The sequence below is a fragment of the Pseudochaenichthys georgianus genome, chromosome 12 (genome assembly GCF_902827115.2).
Source record: "Pseudochaenichthys georgianus chromosome 12, fPseGeo1.2, whole genome shotgun sequence".
NCBI classification, from domain to species: domain Eukaryota; kingdom Metazoa; phylum Chordata; class Actinopteri; order Perciformes; family Channichthyidae; genus Pseudochaenichthys; species Pseudochaenichthys georgianus.
Genome location: NC_047514.1, coordinates 9,695,888 through 9,712,101, shown reverse-complemented (window position 1 = coordinate 9,712,101; position 16,214 = coordinate 9,695,888). Strand labels below are relative to the sequence as shown.

Sequence of the window (16,214 nt, the reverse complement as noted above, 5' to 3'; positions counted from 1 at the left end):
ACACACACACACACACACACACACACACACACACACACGGAATTTTAAGAGATGGATGTAGCAACAATACTAGGAAGCAGTCTGGGAGGAGGACCAGGGTCGCTTCCTCACTCACTGCCAGCATTCACAATACTTCAATATACACTCCTGTGGGACCAGAGGAATTTGTGCGTCAGTGTGTGTGAGCCTGTGCATGTAAAAGAGATATTAACGGTTCATAGCAATGCGGCCAAAAGTCGGACTTCCCAACGTACTCCAGATTCAATATGGCTCATATCAGCATCAGTGGCCGTGAATAAGCACTGGTATAAGTTGTTCTTACAGGACTGTTTGAGTACGCAGTTCAACACGTTTACAAAACACCAATTGTGAACAGGAGGGTTTTTTTAAATAAAGAAAAAATAATCACAAAAAGATTGTGTCTTTAACGTTTGTTAGAAAACCTTGTTCGTTTGGCTCTAATTGCTAAGCTTTAACACCATTTTTTTTTACAAACGCATCAACACTTAACTACGAATGTGTGATGTTTGGATGTTGCCTGAAAACAGTGCTGTGGTCCTAGAAATACTCCTTTTCAAGGCAAATACCTTCTTCTTTTGGACCCCCAGAAACCTTAGATTAATGGTATATTACATTGATACAATATTACTCAGGTATTTTTGTACGGTATAAAACAGAGACAGAGCATGCACACTGCAGAAGTCGCAGTACTTAATAATTCGTCCCTGCTGAATGTTATCATGCTCTACTCTCAATGTGAAATGTTTACATCAAACATTTTAATAAGCATGTTGCTTTCTTGCAAGCCTGCTCTCAAACCATTGTCTGGAAGGAAATAATCAGCACAGTTCGGGGTCGTTCAGTATTACTAGAAATGAGACAACTCAAGACTTGGCAAGCTATGCCAGGATTATAACAAATATAGCAACATGCATGTAAGCCATTTAAAGAAACACTATCTATTCTGAAGAGAAAAAGCATTTTATCAGAGTGTATATATATATATATATATCAGGGTCCCGTTAGATTGGAACTTGATAGCAACTTACATGGCGTAATGGCGTAATGGCTCTGCGCCACTGGCTACACCCGACTTTTCTAGTACGGGGCGTACCTACTGTAGTACCTCAATCATTTAAATGTTGGTCAAATGCGTAGTATATTTTAGTAGGCATCAAGTATGTGAAAGCAACTTGGTACCTGTGCTGTATCTGTCAGCACTCATACTGGTAAAGTATTTTGTTTTTGTTAAGGTCTCAGACAGTGGTTATTAATAGTATTTCTGGACTGTACATGCGAAATTCAACAAGAAACAATAACCCAACCTTGGAAAGACTGCAAGGACTGCACCACAATGTGTTATCAGTGCAGGTCATTAGACCACTTGAAATGTATTTATATGTGTGTAAAATAACCTCAAGTGAATGCATGACAAAGCTATTCAAGGATGCTCAATCTGCCTTGCCTTGATGTATCCCATATTGGCCAACATGTGAAAGAAGCAAGAAAAGAAGGAAGACAAGACAAAAGAGAGTGAGAGGTGTATATTAGAGAGATTAAAGTAGAAGAAGTGTATTATTATTTGAATATACGCTAGTACATTTCTGCAACCTTAAGTATTTTCGCAGCAAGACCAACTTACTCTTGGGTAATCTCTGCTATTTTTTGTGCTGCTGAACTTTTAAACGTATCAAATGCATGGAGAGATCATAAGACAATTGGCCACTGGGCATAGACATGCGAGAGGCCCCACCACCTGTATCTTATTTAGGATCAAGACACACAAAATAGACAGTTGTTAGGCCTCTTTTTGTTATATTTTGTGTGGTTATGCATCTTTCAATGATTTTGTGTCTCTATGTAGTCCCCAAGCAATGCTATGCAGTTTTGTCTCACTTCGTTGAGGCCCTTTCCTGTCCCTTTGTAGTCGTTCTGTGTCTCATTGTGAAACTCTGTAGTCATTTTAAGAGTTTTTCATATTTTTGGTGTTTTTTTTGTCTGTGTTTTTAAAAAAAAAAACCTTTTGTGTCTCTTTGTAGTCATTTTGTGTCTCTTTTTAGTAATTTTACGTTTCTTTGAAGTTGTTTTGTGTCTCTTTGTAGTCATTTTGTGTCTATAGTCATTTTAATTTTCTTTGAGGTGGTTTTGTGTCTCTTTGTAGTCATTTTGAGTTTCTTTGAAGTTGTTTTGTGTCTCTTTTTAGTCCTTCTAATTTTCTTTGAGGTTGTTTTGTGTCTCTTTTTAGTCCTTTTAAGTCTCTTTGTGGTTTTCCCCCTTTTCAAATTTTGTATACAAAGTCCAGAAGGTTTTAACACTTTGGGCCCTGATCAAACAGAATGTTTGTTTTATTTTTTTAGTACAAGGTGTAGCCCACTTTTTAGTGCAGGACATGCTGAGAGGATGTGAGAAAGACATTTGTGGAAGAAAAACAATTTATGTATGATTAGATTTTCTAAATATTAAGCTGTGTAGACTATATACACATTTGAAATTGTGACGTTTCTTACTTTACCTATTGTGATAATTGTGTTACAGTATGTGACACAAGTCAATGGCAAAAGTGTCTTGTTAAACACACTTTTTGTCACTATAGCAACCAACTCTGCGAACTGTCGGTTACTGAACTCAGAACTGTAAGAAGTCGGAGAAGCGCTTTCTGTTCTAACTCCATTAAGACAAATAAACGTAGACCGTGTGACCCTGCTCCTCCCTATCACATTTCCTTTTTTCCCTTTCTGGCAGGAAATTGATTTTACTTGTGCTTCCTGTAAGCTGCATGAGGTCATTCCAAAATGGGCAAGAAAGAAGATTTGTGACCGGAGGAGGACGCAGGTTTCCTCATCCTATTACATCACTCCAGGAGCTATTTTATGAGGAGCACGTTAAATGTCAACATGTCAGCATCTATCCTTCATAAATCCTTGTTAGTGGCTCATAACCCTAGAATAACTAAATACCTTGTTGATCTAATCTCAGTCACAGCTAAAAACCCATTCCAATCACTGTTATACTTCTGAAAGGTCTACTGTCTTTGTAGCCTAATGAGTTTATCCAGTGGAAGAAAAAAACTGTTGGTTGGCAAGACAGAAGTTAGAAAGGGTATGTAGGGAGTGGATATGAAAGTAAGATACAAAGGTTAAATATTTAAACAAAATACACATTCTACTAAAATATCAGGGCAAACCGCAACCGAAAAAATATATGATTTTGAATCAAAACCTCTCAATAAAGCCTCACAATGGAATTCATACAGGGATATTTGACTGTCTTTGAATGTGTCGACAAGCCTGTCTTATTGGTCTTATTTGTGTCTGGCACCCTCTAGTGATCAAACCTCAAACATGACCAGAGAGTGAGCAGAGAATGCCTGGAAGTAACACGATGGGTGGATTGTTTGACCTGTCTTATGTGATAACACTCTATTATATAGGACATTTTCTGAAAGGGTAACACAATATTAGCATCAGAGGTCTTTTGAATGCCTCTTCAGGCTTTATTCCTCATTAATTCCAGGCCCTTTTGGGGCATGCAGTTACAGTAACAAGTGTTTAAATAATTAAATACTGTACAGTATGAAAAGAAAAGTAAATAAAATATGCATATCATATGGCTTTACCATGTGTGTGTGTGTGTGTGTGTGTGTGTGTGTATGTGTGTGTGTGTGTGTGTGTGTGTGTGTGTGTGTGTGTGTGTGTGTGTGTGTGTGTGAGTGAGATCTGGGGCCATGACCTCACACTGTACGTCCTTCCTCCTCATTTCCTGCTCGCCCTCCTCTCTTTATACTTCTGTGTCGAGCGGTGTTACTATCTCTTTGGTGATCCTGAAAGAGAGCAGTGATGTCACTGTCCCGTCCCATCAACCAACCACAGGCCTGTTGCCATGGATACCCCTGGCTGGGCAGCAACCGCTTTTCACATTATACACGAGGAGGAAGACATCTGGTTTTATGTGTTGGGTGGATGTATGTGTGTGTGTTTATGTGTGTGTGTGTGTGTGTGTGTGTGTGTGTGTGTGTGTGTGTCTGTGTGTGTATTTAAACGTGATACTGTATGTGTGTCGTCTGTGATTGGAGATATAGGTACATTCCTTCTTCAGGAGTTTTTGTAGTACAAATCCAATGGAAGATGGAATAAAATCTGATTGGCTGAGGGAAGCATCAGTGGGCGGGGCCATTGTTTTACCCGAGCGGTCCAGAAAGGGAAGTGGCCGAATTTAAAACTATATATGGCCGTAAGGCAGAATAATAATAAAAAAGGTGTTGCCAATTGCAGATCATGCATGTATAAGTAGTAAATAAGCCTTTTAAAAATATAATATTAATGTAGTTGTAAGCATATATTATTTTTATTAATGTACGGTCTACAACTATACTGAATCCATTAGTGGAGGCTGGTGTACAAACAGATAATCAAATACATTACAAAGTACATTATCTGTTAATTATACTTCCAATACGTGGATTGGTTAAAGTCAGAGCCTATATTTCAATGTGTGTGCAGAGCTGTTGCATGTGTTTGGCGATTAAAAGAGGATTTTATTTGAAACTGCCATTTCCACAAAAATTACCGCTCGATTGTTCTTCTTAGGAGAGATTACCAATATTGACAAATAACGTACACTGATAATCCCATAGAATGTCCTTAGGTCTCTTTACAACTTAATTAAACTAAGCCATGTATTAAAAGTCTATGTACTGCTCATGAATGCTAAATGGGGGAGGGTTAAAGTATAGTGATATTAAAGAAGTGTTAGTGTGGTGCTAAACGCAGCCTCTGACGTGGCTCATTTTTCCAGCGGTTCTTCCTAACACTTGCTTTTTATCCGTGTGATTACATAAAGGGTTTCAAATAAAAGCAGTGTTGACTTGTGAAGATTTATCACATGAAACACATCGACAAAGAACATCACTGGCCTTCACATTCAACCACAACCGCATAGAAATCAATGAAGAGCTCAATGGTGGAGCTTAACAAAGAAAACACGCACGCGCACGCGCACACACACACACACACACACACACACACACACACACACACACACACACACACACACACACACACACACACACACACACACACACACACACACACACACACACACACACACACACACACACACACACACACACACACACCTCTACCCCAATTATTTGCATGGGTAGAGATGCTTCTTCTGCTCCCTCCTGTTCCTGTCCTCAGTGTTGATCTGTCTTCCAGATCACAAACAGGAAGTACACTAAACCACAATGGGCGCTGATACAGCTCTTTGTTCCTTCCTACTATTGTCATGAATGATTTACTGCCACTTGGCTAAAATTCACACACACAACTAAAGATGAATTATATATGTCTTTCTATCTCTGTCCCAAGTACTCATCTGTGCTATTGTTTAAAGTTTAAAGTGTTCAACGAGGCAAATTACAGGCAGCACTGTAGATTACATGACAGGGATACTAATCTCGACAAACAAGTACTCCATTAGAAATAGCCGCAGAAGTTCTTTGACTTGCGTATAACCTAATATTTCTTAAACAACATTTAACAGATATCGGATTAATGTCACAAAATGGATATACAACTATTAATGTCAGTACTTACTGTACAAACCATACTAAAGGAGCACTTTGTTATGTTCCACCTCTGTTGTTATGTGCCCTTATGCAGCTATGGTAGCACTTAACTGTGTATCTATAAAAATATCCTATTGTCCTTTAAAGGTGGGGTGGGTAAGTTTGAGAAACCGGCTCGAGATACACTTTTTGTTATATTCCATGGAATGCTCTTAACATCCCGATAGCAATGAATATCTGAAGTGCTTTGACAAAAAATCCATAAAAAAATGTCATCTGTGGAAGCCGTAGCGCTGTAAAAAGCACGACCAATCATCTGAGCCGGCCCGGCTAAAATAACTGGATGGCCTACCTGCCTGTCAGCCTTCCATCTGTGCACAAACTTATCTCGTGCCCTCATTGGTCATGTGCGCGTTCGTGTGTGTTGGAGGAGGGGCTCTGTAAGGAAGTGGCAGATTTCTTCCGGCTGTGTATTTTCAAATTCTAGAGCTGGTTTCTCCAAAATGACCTACACCACCTTCAAGTGAGAGACTTGGGAAGGTGTTAATAACACTGACTGGGTTTGAATAATAATATACCAGCATCTGATTGATAGGAGAACTGACTTTGAGTTCTTGAGAAGCTAGGGGTATTATACTAAAAGGCATTTGTGTACACAGTGCACTCCAAAAATGAAAGAAGCAATATTACATTCAGGAAAAATCCCAAGCGCTGCAAAGTTAGTGGCGGGTAGGTGGTGCTAATGCGACAGAAAAACCTGCAAGAGTTGAGAATAAATGTGTACTAAGCCTAAAACAGTTAAAGAAAAGAGGACTGACTAGGGATAATGAAACTTCCAAAACTAAAGAACAGGGAATTAGAATAAAAACACAGCTGTCATTACCGCTTATTGCCATAGGTGCCGCCAAAGAAAACAAAGCAGAGATTGTACATTTAATCACTTAAAGTCCCCACAATTGTAAAAGATAGCCATCGCAGTTTCTAAGAGTTCAAGGTGAAGTCATAACACGTCTCGCTTCGTCTGACAAACAATCCAAAACCCATTGAGTTTACAATAACATGAAACAGAAAGGGGGGAATCCCACCTTGGAGAAGCTGGAACCAGAGAATGTTTCAACTGATAACTGAAGAGATTCATCCATTATAAAATTGCAGATGATACATGTATGTCAATCAAACACAAAACCTATCCATTTACGCCCTATAACGTCACAATCATTGATCTGGCTCTAGCTTTATTACAAAAATAAAGTTAGCTTTCAAACTACGTAATTAGGGTACAATGCAATTAAATGTGTCCCTTTTTTAGGGTGTTTATGGATAAAGTTGACATTCATATTTGGAATGACTGAGAGTTTAATACGCTAACATTGAAGGCTGTAAAATCAACCCAAAAGGAGAGCGTGCAAGGATATAAGCCAGATCACAAACATTCCAGTGTCACTAAAGAATGACAATATGTATAGACAACCTATTTAGCTTGAGAAGATTTGTTTGGACAAGAAGATGGATTCCAAGTTTATTGTAGCCTGGAACTTTGGTTTGGATCTTAAAAGAGACAGGAGGCTGTGTTGGATCTCATTTAATCTACAGTGTAGACTTCCAATTTGATTCATGGTGGTTTCAGGACCCTAAATCCAGTCTATCCTAACAGTGTCTTGGTCTGCACTATGTCACATTACGCGACTAAATCTCGACGTTGTTTTTACCGCACTTGGATTCAGATCAAGTTAACATAGTTTTCTGAAATCCTGATGGGCTCAGAAATGAGGACCACGTCACACTTTTCTTAAGTTAAAATCAATGTGGTTTTTCAAAAAGAAGGACATATTCTTAGAACATTATGTAACCCGATACAGGGCATTTCAAAGCTGCAATAAGTACAGTTTGCTGTTGCCAGACTGCCTGCTGGACCTCGTGTATACTACTGGACAGACTCCATTTGTCTCTTCGCCACAGTTTGGAAGAGTGGTTTTCTGGTCTGGTAACTGATTGATAGTTAGACAGGATTAGATGAAGCCTTATTGATCTCCTCTCAAGAAATAAGGTCACAGCAGCAGCAGCGGTACTTAGCAGGGAAATTAAGATGAATGGCTCGGCTACAAATCCTCTGTAAACAAGAACACATTAAAACTGTGTGGGTTACTTCCTGAAGTTTTGTTCTTGAAGAGGGTTAGATATGACGATACCACTCTCAAGCCTGTTTGGTTCATTTAAAACCTTAGCTTACAGCTGGTTAGCTTAGCAGACACATACAGACACGGGGGAAAGCTAGGCTGACTCTCCAAAGCATTGCTTATTACTATGTATTGAATGTGATTTAGACCTAAGTTAGGTATCAAATCACAAATGTCATCATTATACCATTTAATATAGTTTCATCGCATATAATACAACATTTGCTGATATAAGAAAGTTGATTTTGATTAAACTTGATACAAAATCAAGTGCTCAAAATAGGATTTTATGCTTTTATATTGGGTTCTGTAGGAAGAAGCTCAAATTCCATGGGAAATAAAAAATAAATGTGTATGTTGAAAATTATGATATGTGTCAATATATTCACTTTGCATTGCTGACATTGGATCGTTGATCAGTCAATCGATGCGTTGATCCAAATCGATGTATAGTGAAATTAAAGTGAACAAATGTAGGGCAAATAAACTAAACTTAACAGTGTGTTAACACTTAACACATGTGCACTATAATTAATGTTACTTAAAACACATAAAGACTTGTAGTCTCATCCTGCTTTCATGTTTAAAGCTTCTCCACTGGCTTTAATGTTCTGTAGCTATAGCAGGGAACGCTGTAAAAAAGCCACACTGCAGCCCTTCAATGATAGCTAGAGCTGTCTGTGCGACATAAAACGAGCAATAATCCAAAAGTAGCCTGGTGTGGGTATGTGTCGGCCCGGGTCAGTGCCGCATTGTGAGAGGGCTGTATCCTTCTCTGTGTTTAGTCAGACTGTCCATGTAATGATAGGGATATCTGTAAAACTACCACTGCCGCCGCCGCCGCCACACTCCCTGCTAAGAAGCGTCTTCTCCTCCGCAATGGCTGCTATTTCTTCACCGTTCTGTGTGTTCCTAAAGTTGGGTTAACAACTAGCTCACGGACCAGTGTGTCCAACAGCTCTTTTCTCTCTTTCTCTGTCTACGGGCTCAACAGCCTTAGGTATGTGTATGAAATAGCCTTCTCAAAGATTTCCCTGTTGGCTCCTTTTTCCTCAGTCACTTTATGTGATTTCCCCTTTAAGGAAGCACTTACAACACCACACAAAGACACGGCTGTTGTCCCGTTGTCTTTGTTTTTTATGCATTTTCCAGTATGTCCTCCAAATATGGTTAATCTGAAGGGACGCTTGTTCTTTTTCTTTTTTTTCCTTTATGCATTTAAAGCACAGTAGCACAACTGTTAGTTGTTCTCAATATGCAGATACAGCTGTTTCTCCTCCTTCTGCCACGATGAGTTCTCCAGTGCATGAAAACAAGCTATAAAAGAACCTCTGCCTTGTCTTTGTCACTTTCCTCTATAAACACGTCCACCAGTGCATGTGTTGTTAGTCTAGCAGCCAGAAAAGGGAAAGGCAAGACATTAGGCTTCTGTGTTTTTAGTAACAAGAGAGTGGCATTTATTTTAAAGGTGTTTACAGGAGGAAGTGTAGTTTTCATGGAAATCCAGGTTTATATATGATTAGTCTTAGTCTCACCCACACACAGATAATGCAGTGTCCATATTACTATTCACCTCTGTCCCTATCAGTAAGGGTTACAGGATATTCTGGGATGGTCTCCCACAGAGTATAAATATAGATGCCACACCCTCTGCCTGAAATGCACACACAAGCTGTCCTGTTCATAACATCTAAATGATCAACCAGTGGCACAGCATTGCATAACACCCACATGAAAGACAGGTTTTCCATCCTATTTGAAAGTTCTTCATGTAAACTAGATGTGTTAAGGGTGTTCGAGTTCAGGGTTTGTGTGACTGTAGGCAACACACACACACACACACACACACACACACACACACACACACACACACACACACACACACACACACACACACACACACACACACACACACACACACACACACACACACACACACACACACACACACACACACACACACACACACACACACACACACACACACACACACACACACACACACACACACACACACACACACACACACACACACACACACACACACACACACACACACACACACACACACACACACACACACACACACACACACACACACACACACACACACACAGTTCCCTGAAGGCCTTGGGAAATGAGTCCCAGACAGCTGAGCTCCTCTCAAAGCAATCTGAGATCCTAATTGCTTGACAATGCTTTCTGTTACATGGTTCATGTACTATCAAGCAAGGCAACTACAGGTTATACGATCCTTGCTGAACTTGGAGTCTCCGGAGAATATGACCAAAGACACAGTGTGTAAATGTGGCAGGTTTTTCGTAAAGGTTTGTAACTGATAAGTATGCATATTCAAAGCAAAACACACAGACATTCAAGGGACAGCGGTATCACAACGCATCTCACAACTCTGTCAAACACGTATTTTTGTCAAATAATTGGTGTTATTTGCAATTTTTATTAGTTTTACTTTACTTGATTTGTATCTGTCTGTCTTTAAAAAGGGCCTTATTATGCTTTTTGGGGTTTTCCCTTTGCTGTAGTGTGTTATAAAGGTTTTTGTACATGGTTGACCAATCACAACAAAGCCGGCCAGCTAACCAACCAGAGCAGACGTGAAAAGAGGTGCTGCAGCACAGGCAGTATGAGGAAAATAAGGATATTTTAAACATTAAAGCATGTACTGTAAACATGTCAGAGTAGAAGAAAAAATACAAATATGAAACTGAACATACAATGTCCTCTTTAAATGAGAAGAGCAGGATTTGGCAACCCTCAGAAAAAGAGAAACCAGATGGAAAACACATGACAGCAGAGCAGAGCTAAGAGTTATCTTTGTGGTTTTAATTGCCTTTGTAAGTAATCAAAGCCACAGACTACAATATGTCCTCTTTGAAAGAGAGGACCAGACAACAAGTCCATTGAACAGCAGCTGAATGAAGTGATTCACACCAAGCAGCTCCACAATCAAAACTGTACTTTGGTCTACAAAGATCCCTCTTTGACCATTCACAGCTGTTCTGTTTTGCACCAGAGCGAATGGTATCCTGGCGTTAGTATAAAAAACGTATGATGTTGATGTTATTCCAGCGCCGGTGATAAGCTACAGTAGCTGCTGGCTAACAGAGTCTCTTTCAGCAGAGATTTGATAGATGAGGAGGCGGAGCGTGAGCCTGACTCACTGATGCCAAATTGACCTCGAGCCTAGTCTCCACAAGCTTCATTTTCTCCCCATTCTCTGATCAAATACAAGAACCATGAATTAGCAAATCTGCGTGTTGGCTGATTATTAGCTTTCAACCAGAATTCCGCCTTACCATCCACTACACTAGTCACATTTTCCGCTACTACACGCTGCATGATGCCAACAGTTCCTACTGCTTCAGGCCGTCTTCTTGCTATTTGTGTTGCCAAAAACACACCAGGGAAAAGGGGTTTTTCCTTTTGCCTTTATTTCGCATGCATTTAATTAACTTCCAAGGGCGTTCTTGTCCATGCACACATTACAAAGCAAAGTCAGCAATTTCCCATGCACCCTCTTTCACAGTATATGAATACAAGGTAATCTCAAGGTAATTTCAGTCCTGTTGAAAATACTGCACGGAAGTAAGCCCCCAGTCCAGCAGAGAGCACGTATGATGCCCTTTCATTTCATTTAGCTTACACTGCTAATTGATCACTTAAGTCAAAATAACATTACGTTCCTCTGTCTTCTAAACAACTAAAGCAACACCTCCAGTTGTTGTCCTTTCTCATAGAAGACAAGAGGCAGCTCTGCCCAATTCTCACACCCTTCAAAAGAACACTCATAGCCAAGTATACAAACTGCAAGGTTGGCACACTGCCTGGCACTTCATTAAAGCAATGATGATCTCATGCCTGACTTCATCGGGGAGTCATTGACTTATCTCACAGCGATGCTTGACAGTAATCAGGAAGCTCCTCCGAGAGACACACATGCAGGAAGTGTTCCCACCTTTTCCAACCTTCTCAATGCCCACTCTCTTCCTTTGCCTATAATCCCCTCACTTGTTTCAGCCTCTAAAGTGTCCATGTATCCTCCCTCGAGCTGTCATTTTCCATAACATCTTAAACTGTCATTCTCCGTCTTCATTCCTTTTCAGCTCTCGTCGTGTCTGTTTTTGGAGAGGATGCATGTGTTTACAGTAGCGTGTGGTGTTTGTTTTCACAGCGATGCATTAGAGAAATATAGATTTTGCTCTAAGGTTACAGAATTCCAGAGCGGCCCTTTAGAATCCCACACCTTCAATACTTCTCCAGTTACAGTGTGTGTATTGTAACCGCTCTACACTATACTTGTGGTGGTGTGTGGAGCCAAATATATCTACATATCATCCAGAATTAGAGCTCTGTCAAAGGACTCTTATTTGGTGCTTCAAATATGGATGATGTCTTTTAAGCACGCTATTGTTGACTCTGTTGGTGTATAGCAGTGACCAACACCCGGCAGACATTCTCATCCGGCCCGCACGGCGAGGTGACTGTGGCGTGATATGATGACGCCTGAGATTGTGTAGCCTTATTGAACGTTGGCCTGATGAATGCGTATTTATCCGTCCATTCCTCTTTAAAACTGCGGTTTTCCACGTCAACTTCAACTTCAGGTTCTTTGACAGTGAAATTTTTGCCTGCCTGGTAAACAATTTTTCAGGACACGGTAGATTCCTTTCCCTGCCAATCAGGACTCCTTTCAGTTGTATTACCCCGGATACAGGCTTATAAAAGAAAAGATAATTTTTTCAATAAAGTGCACATATGAATCAATTATATATAATTTATTAGGATTTTGTTGGAGAAAATACTGTTGTCTCCTCTTTGGGTTTGTTTGAATGCACTGATGTCATGTGTGATTCTGAACTGTGTACGACCTTGCAGCTGCCTCTTTATGATAGGACGAGGCAGGGCATTTCAGGTTGTTGATCTTTATGAGGAGACAGACACATACTTGTTGTCTCCTACATATCTCATTTCTATGAGGCGTGAAGGAAGTCCAGAGGAAGTCACAGATGACCCGGCGCTTTTCCGACACCCGCGGATGATATTAGGCCACCTCGATTTACGACTTTGTTGTTATCTCCTGTATTTTGGACTAAATAAGCCTGATGTTTTTTCCTGCTCCGTTGAGCAACATACCCCATGTGTGTGAGTTAAACCATATCCTTTGTATGTGATTTAACTCTGCTCCTTCTTGCAAGAATAAATGAGTACCTGATTATTGATTCTCAACCTGGTGTTGAGTGATATTTTCCTAACAGATTTATATATAAATCTGTGTGCTATCTGGTGTCCAATGTATATTCTATATCTTGTATATTGATTGAAAAACAGCTGAGAGACTCTTCTATTTGGTTTCTGAAGCATTGCTTTTTATTATTCCCCATTTGGACCATGTGGAGAGGATGTCAAAATCTTTGCCAGATCTGACGACTACATTTGAGACTGAAGGGAAAGCCAAACAGCTGACATGATTGGTATGTTAGAAAACATTTGAACTACAAAGTGCTGGATAATAAAGCAGATGTGTGGTAACACAAACAGATGTGAAGATAGCATGAAGACTAAACAAATCCAAATACAAGTGTCGTTGTGGGGTTCATTAGCGTACCTGTGTATAATGTCTTCCAGCCTCTTTCCTTGTTCGTCGTCCTGTTCCAGCTGTTTCCGCCGTCCCTCCTCTTGCTCCGCACCCATTCCCTGGAGGAGCCATCGCTCACGCGTGGATTTGGACTGAGGCGAGAACAGAGACACGTTAGGTGATGTTACATATTATGGAAGAACAATTTCATGCTCCATCTGGGTGACATTAAACAAGGACATTGGGATCAACGTCTATGCCGACGATATGCAACTCTACCTGCCTATAGAAAGACAGAAAACAGCACAAAACCCTTCATAATTGACAAAGTTATTATATTGGAAGTTCTCCTTTGGTAACCGTTTATGTAAGGAACTTCTTTAACTACGACTCGACTCCAACAGACTGGACAGATCTACAGCAACACATTAACACTCTTCAAATAGCCTGTTTGTGATGTTCTCAGGTATATTTAAAAACCACTGGACATCCATTATGGAAAGTAACTTAACAACAACTTAAACAAACACGTAGGCCCACACAGTTTTTACATAACACAGACTCAGCTGTTACTCACAGGAGAAAACCCGTTGTTAAATTACACCATGTGTACACAGCATTATAGCCATTTGTTTTAAACATACACCCTAACATACAGTAGGCCAATGTTTATGCTGTTGTCCTACAATATGCAATATAGTCGTTCATCCCCAAATAGGCGGTTTTCATCTGCTTAAACTACTCCTTGTCTTGATGATAATAAGCCAGAGAAACCTAGACCTGTTCTGTGCAAATGGTCTGCAAAGACTAAAATCCCAAAGTCATAAGGAGTATCTCTCCCACACCTGCCTGAAAACGCCAAGATTGTAGTCCTTTGTTTACTTCCATAACATATTGACATCACTATGCAACACTTGCGCTTCTATTGGCTTGCCCTCCAACACTGGTATGGGTACATGTCACAGTAGAAGAACAAAATACAAATATGAATCTGAAAATGAGCATAATAGCACAAATAGTACTTTAATGATTACAGTTTGGATTATGCCATACTGAATTGCAGTATTTGACTACTTCATGGTGCATTACAACTATAGAGAAACACCTCATCTCATCACACTGGTGTTTCTGCTACTCTTTAACGATTTAAAGATGAATGCCAGAGTCGTGTGTTTGTGTATTTAATGTCTTGTCATTGTCTGGTACTCTGTTTTGTTACCACAACAGAGTTGAGCGGGAACACTTAGCTTCACCTTTGGCTGGTTCTGTCAAACTGTTGCTTGGCTCTTGGCTGTCGATTTGACAGTTAACAGTACACACACACACACACACACACACACACACACACACACACACACACACACACACACACACACACACACACACACACACACACACACACACACACACACACACACACACACACACACACACACACACACACACACACACACACACACACACACACACACACACACACACACACACACACACACACACACACACACACACACACACACACACACACACACACACACACACACACACACACACACACACACACACACACACACACACACACACACACACACACACACACACACACACACACACACACACACACACACACACACACACACACACACACACACACACACACACACACACACACACACACACACACACACACACACACACACACACACAATGGGCTCTGCGGAAATTATTCCAAAGCATTTTACCACCTGCTGTCAGAATGTGGCAGCTGGGCTATTTGTTTGTGTGTGTGTGTGTGTGTGTGTGTGTGTGTGTGTGTGTGTGTGTGTGTGTGTGTGTGTGTGTGTGTGTGTGTGTGTGTGTGTGTGTGTGTGTGTGTGGCTGCTGCACACCCAGATAGCCAGGCTCAACTGTCATAGATCATTTTCATTACGAAATATTTGTTTGCCATCGAGACTGAATGAATGTGATTCTGCTTAATGCCACAGGCAAGGAGGTCGTGTTCTGTGTGTGTTTGTCTCTTTGAGATCAGGATTAATGAAGAATTACTGGCCTGATATCCATGACATTTGGTGGAAGTGTGTAGCAGTGGTCAAGGAAGAACCAACTATATTTTGGAGTGAATCCAAACAATGGGGCGGATACGCCAAAATGTTTGACTTGTGTTACCATTACGAGATAGGTCGTAGCCTTTGTCTAGGTCTGTACTCTCTGACTGCACTTCTGCTTCGGTATATAAGGCAAAATAGGAAGCTTACAGTAGCTGACCTTGACCTTTGACCTCACTGTGGAATTAAATACATGAAGCTCTACAGTAAAAAGCAGCAACACTGCATTAGGGCCCTTTTAGTAGTCAACAAAACGGTGTTAGATAATGTGTCGTATAATAACCGACCAGTTGTTTCCTCTGAGAACCAGCCTGCTCTCTGCTCTCTCTCACACTGTTTAAAATATTTTCCATTTCCTGTTGAGCCTTTGACGCACAACCCCTCTGAGCTGGACTCTTAAAAAGGAATGTGGGCTTTTTAGAACAACTTTACTATTTATTAGAAAATAACATATCGAGACACAGTTTCTAAATGTATAAATGCAAGAGGCAAAATCAACCGTATTCTGATTAGACCAGGCTTCAACAGAACATGCTGGGTGAGGTTACTCTAATGATTGCATAGTTCCAGACTCAGATGAACGCCTCCAGTCTGAGAGGCTTGAATCGTACAGCCAAGAGGTTCTTATCAAATCTCTGGGCTCCAGCCTCCATTTCCCCTCCCATGCCACCACGTCTCTGGAGGGCGGACTACAAAGCCTGCGTCATGCCGCCGGGCTGTGCGGCACTCAGAGGTAATGGCCATTAAATGGTACTGTGTGACCAGAG

General features: G+C 40.6%; 1 protein-coding gene across 4 annotated transcripts in view; it reads right to left on the bottom strand.

Annotated features, from left to right (window-relative positions):
• palm2akap2 (PALM2 and AKAP2 fusion) overlaps positions 1-16,214 on the bottom strand; it is an 85,000-nt gene that overhangs the window by 45,840 nt on the left and 22,946 nt on the right. For all 4 annotated transcript variants that reach the window (XM_034096010.1, XM_034096011.1, XM_034096012.2 and 1 more), the window contains exon 4: positions 13,373-13,494. In XM_034096010.1, the coding sequence (XP_033951901.1) occupies positions 13,373-13,494 (122 nt within the window). The remainder of the gene's footprint in view (positions 1-13,372; positions 13,495-16,214) is intronic.